Below are 19,754 nucleotides of genomic sequence, written 5' to 3'. Positions count from 1 at the left end.
AAAAACACACAACAAATAAGCTAAAACAGCAGAGCCAGCTGCAGCTGCTGAATTTGCTGAGAGCCTTGAAGTCTCGGTACACTGAAGAACCAAATCAAACTACAGTGGAGCTGGAAGTAAAGGATTTCAGATATGTGCTTATGCCCCCGTGGCTTTAATAGAAAGTTGCAAAGAAACCGACAGCTGGACTAAAACGAGCATGATGCTAAAGTTCCTGCAGCTGATGGGAGCATGGAGGCTTTTTCGAGGCCACAGTCGGAGATGACCGTGAAACCGCTGCTGAGAGACTCGAGCCTCGGAAAAGCTGCAGATATAAAGAAAGTGATGAGGCAGTGTCTTATCGTTCTGATGGAAAAAAACTCATCTCGCTTAAAGCAGTACCTCACTCTAGCAGAACATTTTCTACCTTTCAGCACACAAAGCTCTGCAGCAGGTCCAACATCTCCCGCTCTGGGGATCCACAGTCAACACCGGCATTCAGAGTTCCTCCCCTGCTCTTGGTATTGATATTTGCTAACAGCCAAAATTACTTTTTTGGAAAGAATCATCATGGATGTTATATAAAATAATAACTCCAGGATCAACTTTGCCTTGTGTTTCATTACATTTCAAAATGAAAGTTAAAAAAAATTGCTTGATGCCCCCGCCCCCCCCTCCTCAGTTTCAGATGTTACTCTTCATGATTACTTACAACCTTGATATATTTCAAATATAGGATATAACATTAAGAAGAAAATAGGATGAATGCTTTGCTTCAATGAAAGTGGGCTGTAACATAATACAGATGCCAGGTTAATAGTTCAATTCCCACTCATTCCACCCAGTCACGCACCGGTAGAGTTGTAAAGCAGGAAACATAAAAAGCTCTGGAAATGGTGCATTTCATGTTCTATTAACGTCACTGCTCACTAATAGCGTTTTTATAACAGTGTGCATCAGTATGACAGCCATCTGGAGAGCACTTACCTAAAACATCCAGCTCCCAGATATCAAGTGCCTGCAACAACTGTAAACAACCGGATTTTCTGTATCTAATATGGATGTTTTATTTATTTGATTCAACCTTGATTCTAACCAGGAGATTCAGATCTTACAAAACTGTAGGATTAGAGCCAGAAAAATGAGGAATAATGAAGGGAAATGAGAGACACCAGATACATGAGAGAAAAGCTCAGAAGCAGCAAATGCCCTCTTCAGTTACACATTTCTTTTTTAATCAGAGCTTTGAAGTCTCCCAGTAGACGCAGTCCGATCAGGGCACAAAGTAAAAAAAGAGCTGCTCTGCCAAGTTCACAGTAAATCCTGGTAGCTGCTGGAGCAGCCATCGAGCAGAGCAGAAATCATATCAGCAGTTAGTGAGAAACAGGAGATTAAAGATATGGAGGCAGTTACAACACTGTCTTCTACAAGTGGGATATTATGATTTATATGTTCATTGATTAGATTTTGGTTACGTGTAAAACATTCGTAGAAAGTAAAATGCAATGTTTGTATTTTACATGTATTTATATTTTTCATTTATGCATTTTTTTGGAGTGGCCTTAACCTGTGGTGGTGAGTACGTGTGTGTGTGTGTATCTCTTGAGCACCTTTTCCAGTTTATACACTGACCTTGTAAACTGTGGTCATATGTTCTATCGTTCCTGAAAGCCCGGTCATGCTAGCTGCTTTTGAAAGTGGATGCTCTTCTATTCGTGGTCTAATTATGGACGATTGATTTGATTTCCACACAAAATATAAAGAGGTTTAATGAAATAAAATATTAAATATGTATGGGAATGGAATTCTTAAGAGGTGACAGATATTTCACCTCATTCTTGTCTTGTTCATGGTGACTCCCATGGACAGAAGATTTTACTGGTGAATATTTGAGAAAATTAAAGCCACATTTGGCAAATTTTTCTTTATGACACTCACAACTTGTTCATATTAAATATCTGAGCGAGGACACTTTTGGAGTGTCAGGCGTCCATTTGTACAGTTTGTAAACATAAGATTCTTGTTGAACACCTCCACCTAGAGGTCATCTGCAGCAAAAACACCTAGTTTCATTTTGCCTTCTTGCATCCTTTGAGTTACCAAATTTAAAAACACTTTTTTATTGATGAGATTTCTTTCTTTTTTTTACCATAATTGTGTCATTCTTCTTCTTTTTCTATACTTCAGGATCATTGACTTGTTTGTAAATTAGATTTTCTGATTTCTGCCTTGTTGATTGAAACACTGTGTAACCTGCATTCTGAATTCTTTTTTGAGACCATTTTGAATTTCATCAGAACTTTCTCTTGACATGTCAACTTACGTTCTGCGTAGAGACAGACCAGTGGAAATAGAAGATACAATTCTTACTTACAATGTACAAGTCTGAATTTAAAACCTTTATGTCTTGAAGTCGGAAAACATGGACTTGTGATGTCTTTCTGTGATTTTCAGTTTTTCTCTAAAAAAAAACTAACAGTGGGCTTACTCTCCAGGGAGGTCAAAGGTCAGAGTCAGATACACACCGTGCTCCTGGAGCTGGTGCGGCTGCAGCGTCGTGCTGAGGAGCAGCCTCAGCGGGGCTGATGCAGCAGGGGGACTGGCCTCTGGACGTCCAGATGGAGGAGCGTCTCCCTCACCACGGGGCCGTCCCACCCCCCCCTGCTGGTGTCTGCAGACCTGCTCACTCTGCTGCACATGGAGCCGTTCATGCTGTCAGCAAAATAGCAGGAGGTGGTTTCTTAAATTCACAGGCAAGAGACTAACTGTGCTTGTGAAGTAGTTGTAAAGAAGCTGCATAATAAACTCGACACCAGGTTAATTTTTAAATTTCAGCTGCTCTCTTAGTTTCAAGTGTGTTGCATCACACTCTTCATCTGCTACACATATAACCACACCTACCACTGATGCTCCGACACGTCCACATTCACAAAACTTTGTACACAACTTTATTAATGTAAATGCAATCACCCACAAGATCATGCAATCCTCCATCTACAGTACTTTCTCTATTCTTCACAGCCATCAAGGGAACTTTGGGATAGACACTGGAGCTGGGGATCGAATCACCGGCCTTGTAGTTAAGGGACAACCCTCTTCACCTCCTGAACGAAAGCCACTTGAGACTGGCTGCAAATTGTCACCTTTTATTTTTGGCTAATACAAATAATAATGTTATTGATGCTGGTTAAAGGCTCAATTCACATTCAAATTGTGTGCACGGCTCGACACTGCTGTGAGAAAATGTTTTTTGATACTTAGGTTACAAATGTTTTCTTGACTTTATAAACAGCAGGTTGACAGAAATATTCTTAACAAGGTCCAACTTACATGTCTGATGCTGTAATGCTCATCTTGTGGCTGCAGCAGCAGCAGCACAGGCCTCAGTCAGATAAGATGCTTTATCCACTTTCTTGGCCACGGTGCTATTTCACTGTTGGAGGATTGAATAAGCTTGAACTTGAATAATTTTGCAAAGATTTGGTTTTATTTGCTTTGGCACTTTCACATCTGCCTTGTTTGATCTGAACCTTCAGACTTTTCAGTTTAGTCTGAATCAAAATAACCGATAAGAAAGGTGGATCGGACCGTGCTGGAAAGATGGACCAAAATGTATAACGACCAAAATAATCAAAAAGTGAATCAATGTGAAAATTTAAATTCTGATTAACCGTCGTTAAACAGTTGAAGACTCGCAGATATAAAGTGTTGTTCTTGTTGTCATTGCATCTCTTTTGAAGTCATCTTTTCTTCTGGACAAGTGATTGACATGTGTCCTTATAAATGACATTTTGACATAAATCTGACAGTGATTTAAAAAAATATATGTTCTTCACTTTGAGTTATAATGCTGCTGACAGTTTGATCCATAGACTGACAATAGAGATGGACGACCAATTACGAGACAGTCTCTGCTGTCAATCGACATTTTCCCCCGTTTGTATAACATCCAATGACTAATTCAAATAAAACTCAGTGGAGAAATTAACACTTGAACAGAAATCAGTGTGTCAAGGAACAACCTAAAACGACAGAAACCATTATTTATTTGAATGTGTACTCTTGAGTTTGATCCATGTCACATGGAGGGACGATTAATGTCATATCAAACGCTGAGTGGATAGTTTGGAGAGTTTGGTCGTTTATCACTGATTTCTTTTGTTCAGAGTTTTAAATTTCAAATGATCAGCTAGAAAACAGAGCTTAAGAAAACACAGTGCAAAATGAAAGTATCACTGAGTTAGATTTACTGGAATGTAAACATGTTTTCAACAAGTAACAAGAATTAAAGGTGCAGTGTGTAGAATTTTGTGCTATCTAGTGTTGAAGTTGCATGTTGCACCTCCCCCTCTCCTTCCAAACATGAAAAAGAAATGTGGTAGCTTCAGTTTTCATAAAAACTCAAAAGGTGTTTAGTTTGTCCAGTCTGGACTAGTGTAAAAAACATGGCGGCCTCCGTAGAGAGGATCCCCTCAATGTAAATATAAAGCATTTAAATATAAAGGGTCTTTTCTGAGGCCAAGAAAACTACAATTCACACAATTTAGATAAAACGAACAAGTGAAAACATCATGAGAATTATTCTACACAATTTCTGCCAATAGTTCCCGTTCACCTAAATCTTACACACTGGACCTTTAAAGTATCAAAGCACTTTCAGTTCGTACATTTGTTAAAAGTGGTAATTCTAAGAAACACAGATGTGATTAAGACATTTCTGGTAACCGTAGGGGTTCAATCTTTTCAGGAAGAATGAATGTGTGTTACGTGGCAAGAATCATTTTACTGATCCAACACAGGTCTTAACTTTTTCAGATATTGAGGTCATAAGAAGCCACTGTGTGAGGTTAGGCCTGTTTTATTGGTGCTCCTTGAGGAACTCCTTCATGTAGGTAGCCAGGGCCTGAGTCTCCTCCACTGTCACAGCGTTGTACAGGGACACACGAATTCCTCCAACTGACCTGCAGGGGGAGACAAATTGTCAAGTTTGAGGGCTTGAAATGCAGAAGAAGCTCTGCAGTGAGGAAATAAATCATGAATGCAAATAAATAAAATGCATCATGTAAAACATGTAAAAAACATTCAGGACTCAGTATCCTCTCTAATAACTCATGCCTGTGTTCGACAAACTGACCTGTGACCTTTCAGTGAAATCATTCCACGTTTGGCTGCTCCGTCCAGAAACTGCTTTTCCAAAGCTTCATCTCCATCTTTCTTCCCCAAACGAAACGGAATGTTCATGCGGCTGCGACAGGCCATGTCTATAGGACACCTGGACATGCGGATAAGACAGTAGTTCTAATTTGACCTTGAATCAGTTTCTTCACTGTTCCGGTCAGTGTTGACTTTAGCGTGTGTGAGGACATTGACAGTGTAGAGGTAAATTAAAAAAAACAATGTTAAATAAAGGTTTTGAAAAGTCCTCAGTAAGTTAGATAAAAAAAAAATTTATACTCACACATAGAAACCGTTAGAGGCGTTGATGATGTCATAAATTATGGAGGACTTCAGCTTGTTGAGCGTTTCCATGCCAGCATTGCCACCGTTGTTTTTGATCCAGTCCAGCACCAGACCCATGATGTAGATACTGAACGCACAAAATGATGGTGAACTGTTCATTTTATGTATATTTTACAAATATGCTGAATCTGTTTGAGACAGAGGAGCTTCTGATGCAACAAACCGAGGTGCGTTTGTACCTGAAGCTCGGCGGTGTGTTGTAGAGGGAGTTATTTTCAGCCTGCACCTTGTAGTCCAGGACAATGGGACACTCCTTCAGAGTGTGGCCTATCAAGTCCTCACGCACGATGACCACGGTCACACCGGCAGAGCCCACATTCTTCTGAGCTCCGGCATAAATCAGCCCAAACTGCACAACACAAGAGGAAACGTTTAACACACACACAGTTGTACATAATCAAACCTGTAACCTATTCTAACATGTCTAACAATGCCATTATTGTGAAAACATAACAGATATTTGATGCTAACATGTTAAGCATCTTATCATTTTTAATAACAGGTCTTCTTTTACCTAATTCTTATAATCAGTATCAGAAAATGTGTGGAAAATGGGACCCAAAATCAAAAGAGCTGAATATTTGATTCAGCGTCATTCTTGTCCTCACCTTCGACACGTCCACAGGTCGGGACAGGAAGTTGGAGGACATGTCGCTGACGAGGACCACCCCGTTTGTTTCAGGAATGAAGTTGTACTCCACGCCGTGGATGGTCTCGTTGCAGCAGTAGTACACATATGAGGCCGAGGGGTTCAGAGTCCAGCTGCTGGGGTCTGGGATTTCTGCCAAGAGAGAGCAAGTAAAACAAGACTGACTAACAAATATCTGCTGAGCCATTTCTGTAAAAAACACAAATGTCAACCTGCTGGTGGCGCTAGAGGTTAAGTCAGAGGACCGAAACCCAAAAGAATGTTCTGTAGGAACAATAGATTGTAAACAAAGATGGACGACATGAATCCACTTCCTCCCGTGGCAGTGACGTCGAGCCAGAGTCGGCACGGTAGCGATCAGTGGATGGAACCACAGTATCGGAAATCTGTCTCAGCTGTCAATCATGTTGTTTATCCCCGTTTTAAATAGAATCAAATAACAAATTAAAACCAAACTTACGGCATCAGTGTGATGGGAGAGAAACCATCTTTAAGAAAAACTTAATTTGTCTAATCAGTTTGGTCCATATGCTGCGGTGGGAACCAGAAATGTCATTATTGATATATTTCAATCAGATTCAGCCATCGCTAGAGCTACGTTGCTAAATAAAATGTGAAGTACATTATTTTACATTACTTTGGTCACAATATCCATTCCAACCTGAATCTACAAACACACACCTCTCACACCCTCCTGCAACAAACCAGTTTATCCAGTAGCTTTTATAACCCGTGATATAATCAACACTACAGCAACAATTTGATTTTCAGCCGTCAGGGCGGAGTGTTTGGAAAAAGAGTTAATGAAGTGGTAAACCAAAGTGTGTGTCAGTAGCCAGTGTCTTATTAATGGCTTTTATTTTTTATCTGGAATCTCTCCAATTTAGAGATACATCCAGATTTTATTTGTACGGCTGCAAATAACAATTAGTATCATGATTGATTCATCTACAGATTGTTTTCACAATTCATCATTTTGTATAGAAAACCTTATTTTCAGAGTTTCAGTTTAGAGATTACTTCAGAAGCTGCAAAGTATGAAGTTCTTTAATATCAACCAGCCCATCAGGGGACACAGAGCAGAAGAACAGGCAATAGATGAATGTTCTTTGCGAATGAATGTGATTCCAACACAACACAAAAGTGCCTCTACACATTAGGTTTAACAGGAACCCCACTGAAACGCAAACACACCCGAACAATGTGGAAGAGGCTGCTCGCATTCCAGAGCCTTTCATTGGTCCTCGGCTTCTATTGGTTAGTTACATAACAGCCTGGATACGCAGCCAGGGAGCTGCCTTAATGCAGCATGAATGACAATGACTAATTCATACCGGCTGAAACTACTGTACGACATGAGGATAGTCCAGTGTAAGATTTAGGTGAAAGGATCTTTTGGCAGAAATGTAATATCAAATAATCCTATAGATGTTTTCACCAGTGTGTTTCATCTAAATTGTGTGAATTGTTATTTTCTTTTAATGGGCCCTTTATATTTAAATACTTTATATTTACATCATTAGTTTTTTACAGGAGCCTAAACTGGACAAACGAGGTGAGAGGTATTCAGCTGCAGCTTCATCACTAGATGACACTAAATCCTACATACTGAGCCTTTAAGATGAATTTTTAAAACAAGGAAATGGCTTGAGTTCCAAAACCTCTCAAAAGGTTACGCTGGTTGCTGTTATTGTTATTTTTTTTTGTAGAATAACTTCTTTGTTATTAACACAAGTAGCATTCAGACATTTATCCGCACACTCAGACTTACTCGTGTAACTGTCCAGCTTCGGGTGGACGATGTTGACTTTGCCGTATTTCTCCGCTTCTTTCGCCGCCTTTGCCGACCAGGTGCCGGTCACCAGGTAGTCGGCACACCTGTCCTCCTTGAGGCCAATCAGGTTGAGCGGAACAGCACTGAACTGTCCGGAGCCGCCGCCCTGCAGGAACATCACCTTGTAGTTGGCGGGGATGTTTCTTTGAGGGCGAAAGGTCACCGTGTTAAAAAAGGCGTTTGCTAAGCAGCAGCAGTAAACTCACTTAGATTCTGTGCTGAGATACAGTTCAAATAGGCAGAGCCGCATATCTGCAGTTTAAATCCACTAGATCCACATTCTTATTTGCACACACTCATAAAAATCAGTCCATGAGGAGAGAATAGAAAACAGAGGATCATATAAATATAAAAGTCACTTACAACAACTCACGCAGGAGACTTTCTGTTTTGTTGAGAATTTTTGAGAAGTCTGACGATCGGTGACTCATCTCTGGTTCGAACAGAAATCAAACACATTTAGGTTTCATCTTTACATTATGTCCACCCCGTTAATATCAATGAGGTTTGGCTACATGACGTGCAGCTCAACAGCATCACAGATTTCATCCAGCCAGAGTTAAAAGCCATTTCAAGACAAACCGAACACACCAACAGTCATGAAGGAGGTTTTACTGCACGTCTGTTGTTGCATTTGCTTTGTTGTCCCCAATAAGATTAGCAACTGTATGTACTGATCATGAAAAGTACATTAGTCACATTTCATTATCATTTACATGTAACTCATGTCGTACTTCTATACTCACCAAGAACACTGATGCCGCTGCCACTGTAGCTGATGAGCTCCTTCTGTGCTTGCAGCAGAACCTGCAACAGGTCACATCAAGTATGAGACAAAAGGGACTTTCTCCGCCAAATATTCAGTTTACTCTCCCATTTGAAAAGTTGAAAACAGTAAAGACTGGAGACGTTTTTCTGTTTTTCACAATTATACAAAACAAATACGACATCATGGTTTGGAGGCAGAAGGTCACACGACATGGAAGAAATAAAAATGTTAATATTCACATAGAATAGAGGACACGGGAAATTCCAGTTAAAAGGTGTGTCCTGTTTAGGGTAGCGATAATATCTGATATGATTTGGAGTCAATTCAAATTCAATTCAGGAATCTCCTATCGAAACTGAATTCCTTTTTTCTCTACGTGAATATCCATCCTAAAACTAACAAAGCAGAAATATGTCCTCACATCCTCAGGTAATGAAGTTGTAACGATAAAGATTGAAATCGTTCAATATTTCTTCTCGATTTGAACAATTAACAGATCTTGTTAATGGTTGAAGATCATTTTTCAGCAGAGAAACTTTTGCAAACACACATAAACGTGACATAGACTGTAGATCAACTCAATGTGGACGAGTATTAATTAATTAACTTCTGCTAAATTGACACTAGAACAATAAATCTCTGATGGAAAGTTGGTCACTTGTGTTCTGCTGCCATCTGCAGGTGCGTGTGTGTATGTGGCACAAAGAAAACAAGTTTCCACATGAATGAAACGCGGCTGATGCAACTCATCCCAGTGTTTTCAGTCTGTGCTGCTGCCACATGACGCGGCGCAGCAGCAGCAGCACGCGAGCCAGGTGTTCCCTCACACATCTGCACGACGCGTTCACCGTCAATGTGTCAGCTTGTCTTTTAAACGTCGCTTCAATCAGGCTCGACGAGAGAGAGAGAGTCCGAGGGCGAGGACGCATGTGCACAAATCACCAGACGCGACAGAAAGAAGCTCAGCTGCTGTTTTCACAGACTCTCCTCTCGCGCAGGTCGGTGACGTGACTCGAGCGAGCCGCCGCTGCACAAACTTACAGATTGCGGGAGTTTTGCGGGTCCAGCGCCGAAGTTGATGGTTGGATTCTGCTCCATGTCGAAGAGAGACGCGTGACTGTGCTGTGCTGCTGCTGCTGGAGGCTGAGGAAGAGGAGGGTGAAGATGCGTCTGTGTGAAGTGTGCAGCTCCTCTGCTGCTGCGACTCTACTTATCCTGCTGTGTTGGATGAGGCGTTCAGGGGCTGCTCGTAAACCTGTAGACTTCCACTGACAAAACGTGGTACATCTTGTGCTCAGTGCGTCCAAGTCGATTAATCGATCAATCTGGTAGTTGTTTGAAGAAAAAGAAACGACCAATCAGCAGCTGTTTCAATGTGATGCCAATTCTTGTGGCTCAATTATATCTATTTATATATTCTGTATTAAATGTATAATTATTGTAAAGGATTTATACATACTGTATGTATTTACCATTATATATTCATATCATATTGTATACTGCTGTGAGTATATATATACTGAATACTGCTGTGAAATGATTCCCAATTGTGTAATTTGCAAGAAGTCAATTGATCTAGTGGTTATTTAGAATAACGATCAGCAGCTGTTTTGATATTCAATTTATCATTTCATTATCGTGTGCTACACATTCACACATAATTATGGGTACAAATCTACAAATGCACCTTTACTCATATTCACCTGCCTAAATGACAGATATAACACACATTTTCTGACTATCATCTGAAGGCAACACAACGACACCAGCAACCAGAGCCTTCCCATTGGCTGGTGTCACATATCTGATTTTTAGGCTTCAGGCTTCATCTGTTCCCCACTGTATATTATAGAATAGAATCTGTAGGGTTCTTTTTTACTGGTAATTCAGGTTGCATATAGAGGCAGTAACCTATGTCTGTGCTGTCTACTATAGAATAGAACCTATAGAGTGTTTTTTTTTACTGGTAATTCAGGTTGCATATAGAGGCAGTAACCTGTGTCTGTGCTTTTACAATTCCACCAATAAATCAATTGGCTCCTGCAGCAGTTTGGACAAAGATCAGTTCATTGTAAACGAAGGTTGTCTTTAGGTTTCGGAGGAGACAAAAGATTTCTGGGCCACATAGAAGAATTGTTTCTGCCCAGATTTGGGCCCAAACTCTGGGGTCTGCTCCTGTCTGCCAGATCTGGGCCACAAGTAAGCCATGTGGACCAAAGGTGGCCCAAATTTGTTCTGCAGATATTTGGGGCACATCTCACATCTCTAACATGTTGTTCTCATATCTGTCACTGTGTCTCAATCATTTCAGCAGGAAATGAACTGGAGGTAAACTGTGACGAGCCTCCACCCCAACAGTGAATAAAACTAAATGACTGGAGTAAAACACAATTTATTTATTTATTTAAACAGAAAATAATTAATTCCATGTAAAGTCTAGTGCGTCACACATTAACATCAAGAAATCCTCAAGTACAGCACCTAACTCAGACATGTTTTAGGCTTTTGAAGTAAATGGAGAGTTTCCCTCTGTCATCCACGATTTAGTTTTCTCTCACACACACAAACATTGTGACGTCCAGCAAAGCCGACACAGTTTCAGTTCAGCTCAGTCAGAAAAATGTGACTGAGATAATTCAGCAGCTTGAGGAGGTCACGAGAGGAATCAGACTTTTGTCAGTTTGTCCCCTTTAAGAGATCACATGGTGTGTGTCTATGTGTGTGTGTTGAAACATGTCACTAACTGGTGTTCTTTGCACTTGTCTGTCAGATTACCCTAAAACAACCGATCAGCGAAACTCGGTGGAAGGCTGTGGTTTGCGTCAGGAAAGAACAATTTATATTTTGGAGCTGATTTGGGTCAGGGGGCCAATCCAGGAATTTCAATACAGGGCGTATTTCAACATTTTCATTCATTTCTAAGGTAATAATTCTGTAATAATGGATCTGATGGAAGAAATCTGCCATGTTTAAGGGCTATTTTAGTTTGTGTTGGTTTAGTGTGTATGTTTGTGTGTGTACGTCTATGCAGCACATACAGTGGACCAGACTCCTCTCATCTTCAGAACAAACTATAAATAAACAACAAGTGCACAGTGTCGAGAACCCCAGAGTGGCCTTTAGGTCCCAGATGAAAGAAAGTGCATCTCTGCCTCTCCTTTGGGGGCCCAGCGATCGATGTCTCACCCTTCCTCTGCAGCGTCCACATCTCCCACCCTGACTCTGCCCCTGGACCGCCACAGGAACGCAGCCGGGAAGGCGTGTTTGAAGGCCTTTCTGAAGTTGTTACCCATGAAGGCGTAAACCATCGGGTTGATAGACGAGTTGGAGTAAGACATGCAGTGACCCCAGATCTTCAGCTGAGGACGAAAAATAGAAACACACAATTTCCAATTGCATTTTAATTTTAAATCGATTAATCCATCAATCAGTTGCCATGGAGAGTACGTCACCTTGTACAGAACGTAGCTGCGGAAGCCAAAAGCTTGCAGGAGGATGCAGACCTGGATGGGGCCCCAGCAGATGAGGAACAGGGCCACCATCACCACCACCATGCGGGAGACTCGGGCCCGAACTGCTGCAGCTCGCTCGGCTTGAGCCTGGAGCTGGAGTGGAGGACACTTTGTGATGTCTTTGTAAGGATCAGACAAACATTCTGTTCTCTGTGAAAAATAAGACGTGTTTCTTTACTTGGTAGCCGCCGTCGATGGGATTCACGCTGGTCTGACTCATGCGCTTGAGCATGAAGGCGTAGCAGGCGGTGATGGTGAGCAGGGGCAGCAGGTAGACGGCCAGGAAGCTGTAAAGGATGAAGGCTTTCTGGAGGCGGGCCGAGGGGAAGACCTCGCTGCAGTACGTCTGGGGACCGAACCAGTAACCCGCCTCCAGACGCTGGTACAGGGCTACAGGGGTGCACAGCAGCAGGGAGCCTGGAGAGGACACAGGACGAGACTGGGACTCAGAGAAGGAAGCTCATCGTGAATTTCACTTATAGCTCCAAACCATAGACTGTAAATAAAGACATGAAGCCGAATCATCTGGACTGCCCCCTGGTGGCTGGCCTCTCCATGTTAACAGATGGGACATGGACCAAAGTGAAAACTTAGAGGACGCGATAAATAACTTCCCAATGATGGATTCTGTCATTTGAAGTAGTCGGCCTCACATTGATGTATGTTTTTCTGATAGCATCGTTCCATTAAGAAGATACTATAACTTTTAGTTTGGGCGTGTTTCTGTGGTTTAAGGTATTTAAGGTGCCTCAGTCTATTACACTGAGCTGTTGTTGCTGTTTGAGTTTCTCAGGACATATGAGAGTTATAAACTCTAAAAATTGTTCTTATTCCTTATCAATTGTCTTATTTCTAATGCTACATGGTGTTCTATTAGATTATTGATTAAGAGCAACAAACGTTTAAGTTATAGAAAGAACGTCAGGTTTGTTTTCATCGTATTCAGCCAAATCAGCCGCTTCATGTTTTCTTCCTCAATGGTTCCATGGTTATAAACACAAAGAAATGAAGCAAGTGTGTGAAGCATGTGTGTGTGGGTGTTTGTTTTTTGTGTTACCTATCCAGATGGAGACGGAGATGGTCACAGCCATGCGGGGGGTGCGCTGTTGCAGTGACTGCAGAGGATAGACAGTCACATAGCAGCGGTCCACGCTCATCGCAGACAGAGTGATGCAAGTGGCCTGAGCAGTCACCTGAAACACACACACACACACACACAAAGAAAAAACACACATTGACCTAAATTAAACAAGTTCTTTATTAGATTGTTATATAAGTGCATTGTAGATTGTTAACGGATAGGTACATTTTAAGTCTATGTGCTACAGGAAGGACTCACACATGCACAAGGTAGTGATTTATAACTGAGCATAATTATGACACATTTTCAAATATATAATTTCACTGTGTAATCATCATGTTTTGTTGGTTATTACTCAACACTGTCACACGGGGGCAGAAGACTGTAACAGATCCCTTGTGTTCAGGGACACACAACATATTAGCTGCAGTTGTGAAATCATAAACAACCATTACATCATCAAAGTCCACAGGCTTTTATGAAAAATACGTAGAATTAAATGTTTGACTGTAATTTTATGAAACTATATAAATCACAGTAAACATTACTTATCTTAGTTGTGGCTCTGATGGTTACAATCAGATTACTATTGCAACGCCTGCCTGCTTATTTTCTTGTTTACACTGTGTGTTGTGTGTCTCTCACCTGCTGCAGGTAGTTCACCAGTCGACACATGAACTCTCCAAAGATCCAGCTGGGCAGCGGGTACAGTGTGGCAGTGAAGGGCACACAGCACACCAGAAACAAGATGTCAGTCGTGGCCAGGTTTACTGAGAAAGGAAAATAACAGTCGTGTGTCAGCCTGAGAAAAATTTAAGGGGGTGAAAGATCCATAAATAAGAGAAAAAGTACTAATGACACTAACATGTGCTGAGGTCTCTGCCTTTTAAAATTCACTGGAAAGAAGATCTATATTTCCTCCTTTTACTTGTTTCCTCTTTACCTTCCTCTTCCTTGTGTATCCAGAAACCTTACCTATGTAGAAGTTGGTGACGGTCTTCATCTGCTGGTGTCTGGTGACCACGTGGATGACCAGCGAGTTCCCCACCAGGCCAACCAGCATGATGAGGCCAAAGAAGGTGGGGACCAGCCAGGCGTCAACCAACACCGGCGGCCCCTGTTCCTCCACAGCTGCAGACTCGTTGCACAAAAACTCACAGTCTGGGCCATGATTGGCTGCTGGTTGCTCTGTCATCCTCACAAGTCAGATCCAGGATTAATCCTGAACATAGAGAACACAGAACATTGTCTGTAGAACTGAAACTGGAGCTACAACAAAAATTGGTAAACTTGAATGTGTGCATAATTTTTCTTTTGGAAAAGAACATCTGCCAATTTTAATTTGTGTGATAAAATAAAGCCAAATTAAATATTTAACAAGCTTGTATTTGTTATAATAATTTCATTCTACCTGTGTTGTTCCTGTGTCTGCGGGGTCCTCCTCTCCGCTCTGTTCAGCAATGGAGCTGAAAGTGCTGTTCTGTGTTCTCTGCAGGTCTGAGATGAAAGCAGGGACCATCATAGCAGGGGGGTGGAGGGTGGTGGGGTCCATGCACAAAAGCAGAGTCATTTTGCTTTGTGAGTGTTGACGTGAGAGAAAGTGTGAGACGCTGACGAATCAGACGCTTTTTAAACACAACTCCATCATCAGCTGTAATTATCCAGGACTGGGTGATCTGTTCGATGTTTGCAGCTGGAGTCATAAAAATATTTATTCATTCAATGAGCTCAAATACAGATGTTAGAAAGAGAAAGCACAGCTGGATGTTTCGTAGTCTCACAACCTTAAAGTTCTACCGATGACTCATCGCCATGGCGACAAGAGATGATGGAAACACAGTTGCATAGAACAGCCTTTTATTATTTCATATTTACAGACCTATTGCACAGTCTACACTTACACAAGTTCCAGGCTTTATTCAAGCAAAAAGGAACCTCATACGTGAGGGATACATGTTTTGTGCGTTACTTTTTCTTGTGTGTGCGTGTTTGTGTGGTTCAAGGGAGATTTACATTCTTTACATAGAGATAAATATACACTTAAACATTTCAAAGAATATACAAACTGATAAAGCAGTTTCAAGACACTCAAACTCCAAGTTTGTATTCTGCCGGTATGTGACACTGAAGAGTGGCACCCCCTCTTACACCCATGTTTAGCAAGCTGTTTGTCAGCTGATGTAGATATTGATGGTTAGATTTCAGCCTAATGGAGACATATGACGCTCTGGTTTAGGTTTATAATTGAATGTGTCATTTCTTGACATGGTTTATATTCTCTAATGTTCATGAAACACTTCACTGTTCTCCTGCTGTTCATTAAAGCAGCTCCTCTCTTCAGCCTCTGTCACTTTAAGCCCCCCCTCTGGATAAAGCCAGGTCAGCTCTGATTGGTCAACAACCTCCAGGAGGTAAGAACTGTCTCCTTTTACTTGGTTGTGTTAGCAGGGCAGAGCAAAACTAGCTGCTAGGAGCATTATGCGAATGCAGGTGACTGTGACACGACATCACAGGACTACTGATGAGGCATTTCGGGAGTTTCGGGTGTTTTCAGTGTTCATCGCAGACTTAGGGCTTTTTAACGGTGCAGATCTTTTACAAAACTCCTGCATGAACACGCTGAAGGAAAAATAAACCTAAAAAGCATAACACGTCTCCTTTAATAGTATCATGGTCAATCCTTTTATATCTACCAAGTTAAACCTGATCAACTCTTCACCTCAGTGAGCATTTCCTCCTGCATACAAGTCCCGCTGAGATTTACTTATTAAAAATAATGTGCGTATAAGTGTGAAATGGCAGACAGTTGCTAAATAAAAAAACACTTCTTTTTTTAAATGTAGATCCAAGAACTAAAACACTGACATCAAAAGGTTCCTGAAACTAAAATCAGTTATGCTGAGATGTTTTTTAACAACACATATTGTGTTGAAACCTTCCTCTGATCATGGAGATGCATACATGGGCTTCAAACCAGTGTGTGGGCTGCAGGGGGAGAAGCGGAAAAGGAGGCACGTCCACATCTCAAAAGATTTCCTCGTGTCTAACTTCCTTGTCAACATTCAGTCTCTCAGTCTTTACGGATGGGGAAAGCTTTGGAGCAGGGGTGGTGCGGGAGGACGGAGGCTCCGTGATGATGCTCACATGTTGAAGCTCTCTCCACAGCCACACGTGCCCTTGATGTTGGGGTTGTTGAAGACAAATTCACTGGACAGCTTTGAATGCACAAAGTCCATCTCAGTTCCCAGGAGAGTCAGCTGAGCCTTCTTCTCTATGAACACTCTCACTCCTGCAGACAATGAAAATTAAATAAAAAGTGTTTTATTATCAAATCATGTGAAGAATTTGATCATCAAGTGGTAGTATTATTATTATGACCAACAACAAGATATAAATTAAACATTTTTATATTAACAGAAAATGTATTATCTTATATGAAAGGTGCAAAATTGAAATACAGATGTTTATTTGTTAAATATGTCCCTTAAATCGAGATTTATATTGTACATGTGCAAAATGTATTAAATATATAGATCATTCATGTGCATGTGATATATGTGCACATTAGTCATTTTAACTGTGAATCTGAAGCCTAATCTGGTCCCAATAACCCGATTAATCTAAAATCACTTAGCATGTGGGAAACAACACAACACTAAATCATTATTTACCATCCTGCAGCACTTCCTCATCAGACTTGTCTTTCTCCTTGGTGTAGTCCAGTGTGTAGGTCAGTCCATTACAACCACGGGTTCTCACTCCAACCTTCAAACCAATCTAAGAAAAAAAAAAGAGTTATTGGAGAGAGAAAGAAAGATAGTTGTTCAAATGCAGTTTCTCTTGGAAGGCACGACTCAGCTGCACACATGAGAAGCGCCACAAATAGTTGTGTAACCAATGAAAGAGAATGAGGTTCAAACCCAGCTCAACCTTGCATCTCAGCCCTGCTGGACAAACATGGCATGAGGTGGTTGTGTCTGTTAGGTTAAGTGAAATGTGGGCTAGCTGTTTGCTGGTGTTTGACAGTTTACAAAGATAAAGCTACAAACTAAAAACTTTATGTTTCTGTAGTCTCCTGATTCTCCTTACTTCTATAGACTTCCCTATAGAACCTTTAGATTCAGTGGCCTTATATGAACTCATATACTTCTTTAACTATCTAAGAATGGAATGAATTGATAAAAAGCTCCATAAACATTGATAACAGTTCAACAACCCAGTGCAGAGGAGGTTAATTTCCTTTGATGAGGACAAACCAATTTGTTTACAACTCAAGTGTCAAAAACACACACACACACACACACAAAAATCCCAGCACCTTCTACATTTTCACTGATGTACTTTTTCAGTGGAGGTTGGCTGAATGAATTACTCACATATTCCGGCTTGTCCTGTAACAACACTCTGATCTTGTTCACAGCTGCTGGTGTCTGAGGAGGAGAAAACAGACGATAAAAGGCTTCTACTCATTATTTTTTCTTCACTTCTAGAAAACTGAGTTTTGGCTTCACACACACTGAGCAGTATAATGACAACAGAGAAATCTAATATGTTGCTATAGTTTAAGTTTCTACAACTTATTTCAGTTACAGTTGCTGACATTTCAACTTGCCTGAAAGGCTCTAACACCTACAGTATAATAAAAGAACCTGCACCCCTGTAGCTCCTACTGTGAGGGAGTGGATGGAAGTGCAGGGAAGGAGGAGAATCTCTGTGTTTGTGTTCTCTCTCTCCTGTGAAGGCATTTTGGAAACTGAGGTGAACTGCATGGTGCAAATCCCTTAAAGCCTCAGTGTTCATCCAGAGTGGTTTCATAACTATTCTGTAAACCCAATGTAACGGCAATGTCCAAAACTCCACAAGTGGCTCCTGGTAGAGTGAACAAGTATGACTAGTTCGATATGTTAAATCTCATTTACTGCTTCTCTGTTTGTCTTTGTCCCTCACAGCTACAGTGCAGCTCTGTCATCATCTGCAGTTGCTTCTGCCAATATTTGGTGTTTACTTCAGCTCACATGCTTTATCACCTCCGGCCACAGTGCACGCACATAATCTCCTCACAACACTGCGAGGGAGACGTTCACCATCATCCCAACGATAACAACCATCAATTAATCTACACCCGCAGCTCACTACATTTTCAACTAATCAAACATTTACAGTATTAGTTCACAGTTTATAGATTAGTTTCATACTCTACTAACTTGTGCAATCATCAGCATACAGAGTGCCTGAAGTCCTAAATGATATTAGTTAGTTTCATTTTGAGAAGATATTTGGTTTTAATAACTCAGATGCACACAGCCAACATATTTGTGGCATAGCATGAAGGTAATTCAGCAATTATAGTTTGAACCTGACCTGACCGGAATGTCACACAGTAAATTCCTGTCGCTCTTGCACAGAGACGCAGGATTGTCTGGGATCACTGGCTGAAGGGAAACAGGCTCAGGCGACGGAAGCACTGTGTTTCTATCACACTTGAGAAATTCAACTTTAAAAGCTAGAAACGCATCTTAGTGTTGTCTTCAAACCGGTCGTGTCTTTACGAAGCAGATATTTAGTCCGCGCTTGTTCCCACTGGATCATTAATAGTGGGCACAACATGAAGCTGCTAACTTAAACAGGAAATCTTGACCTCTGGAAGATTCTCACTAACACATTGTGTCCTGAGCCCCTCAACAAAGCAGCGTTGTGCGGCTTGGCTTGACTATTCTGTGTCGTGTTGAGTTACTAATTTAGCTATAACTATATATATATATATATTTATACATAACAGTCACTATTAACGAACAGAAGTCTGTGGCACACCGTGAAGCTATAGCTTAGCTTAGCATCCCATCGCTGCATCGTCTGTTAGTGAGGTTAGCATCTAGAAAGCAAAGTAAATGTACTTTTACAACCCTGTGTTGTACTTGTATTACCACACTAGTGTGTACCGTGCGTACATCGGCCAATACAAGCTCGTTGATGCTGAACAAAAGTTTTAAGAAAGACATTCGGTGTGTAAAGTCAGCGCTGGCTAGCTAGGTAGCTAGCTTAGCTAACTCCCGGATCAGGTAACGTTAGCTAACAGCCGCTGGTGGTGACGCGACACGTCGTGGATTCACACTGACCACGTAATAAAAGTGATTCACACGATAATAGCACGAAGCATCTGAAACTCACCAGCGTGAGCGCGGCTCTGGTCGCCAGGATCTTTCTCTTGCTGACCGCTCGGACGGTCGCCCTCACCATGGAGGCAGACATGTTGCTAATGCTAACGATCAAAACACTGCACTGCGCAGGCGCGTACTGCTCCGGTTCCGCCCCAAATACGACACCCGTTCAATGATTGGCTGTTGGTTTTGACGGACGGGCGACTGGACAAATAGGATTACGGATAAACTCTCATGAGTTTCTGTTGCGTA

At 41.3% G+C, this 19,754-nt stretch overlaps 3 protein-coding genes across 4 annotated transcripts; all 3 read right to left on the bottom strand.

Annotated features, from left to right (window-relative positions):
* Positions 1 to 4,209: 4,209 nt before the first annotated feature.
* On the bottom strand, positions 4,210 to 10,076 carry psat1 (phosphoserine aminotransferase 1). Its single transcript, XM_020099364.2, has 9 exons — positions 9,793 to 10,076; positions 8,729 to 8,789; positions 8,346 to 8,415; positions 7,920 to 8,125; positions 6,108 to 6,280; positions 5,679 to 5,848; positions 5,438 to 5,566; positions 5,114 to 5,251; positions 4,210 to 4,940 (listed from the first exon to the last, which is right to left on the bottom strand). Exons 1-9 carry the CDS (start codon positions 9,847 to 9,849, stop codon positions 4,838 to 4,840), a joined length of 1,107 nt encoding a protein of 368 aa, XP_019954923.2. The 5' UTR covers positions 9,850 to 10,076; the 3' UTR covers positions 4,210 to 4,837.
* A 1,051-nt stretch (positions 10,077 to 11,127) lies between these two features.
* Positions 11,128 to 15,062, bottom strand: kiss1rb (KISS1 receptor b). 2 transcript variants are annotated; one of them, XM_020099172.2, is made up of 7 exons: positions 14,756 to 15,062; positions 14,320 to 14,566; positions 13,990 to 14,114; positions 13,321 to 13,456; positions 12,442 to 12,680; positions 12,204 to 12,356; positions 11,128 to 12,110 (listed from the first exon to the last, which is right to left on the bottom strand). In XM_020099172.2, the coding sequence occupies exons 2-7, from the start codon at positions 14,537 to 14,539 to the stop codon at positions 11,934 to 11,936; spliced, it is 1,050 nt and encodes a 349-aa protein (XP_019954731.2). In that variant the 5' UTR covers positions 14,540 to 14,566; positions 14,756 to 15,062; the 3' UTR covers positions 11,128 to 11,933. The 2 variants fall into 2 exon arrangements, with proteins under 2 accessions (XP_019954731.2, XP_069379503.1); XM_069523402.1 differs by having other exon boundaries at positions 11,128 to 12,356.
* Positions 15,063 to 15,184: 122 nt separating this feature from the next.
* Positions 15,185 to 19,667, bottom strand: isca1 (iron-sulfur cluster assembly 1). Its single transcript, XM_020099173.2, has 4 exons — positions 19,513 to 19,667; positions 17,721 to 17,774; positions 17,016 to 17,121; positions 15,185 to 16,633 (listed from the first exon to the last, which is right to left on the bottom strand). The coding sequence occupies exons 1-4, from the start codon at positions 19,591 to 19,593 to the stop codon at positions 16,485 to 16,487; spliced, it is 390 nt and encodes a 129-aa protein (XP_019954732.1). The 5' UTR covers positions 19,594 to 19,667; the 3' UTR covers positions 15,185 to 16,484.
* Between the last annotated feature and the right edge of the window lie 87 nt (positions 19,668 to 19,754).

Source organism: Paralichthys olivaceus, chromosome 4 (genome assembly GCF_024713975.1).
Source record: "Paralichthys olivaceus isolate ysfri-2021 chromosome 4, ASM2471397v2, whole genome shotgun sequence".
Classification (NCBI taxonomy): Eukaryota; Metazoa; Chordata; class Actinopteri; order Pleuronectiformes; family Paralichthyidae; genus Paralichthys; species Paralichthys olivaceus.
The sequence above is the reverse complement of the archived record's forward strand: the minus strand, read 5'-3'. Positions and strand labels throughout refer to the sequence as shown.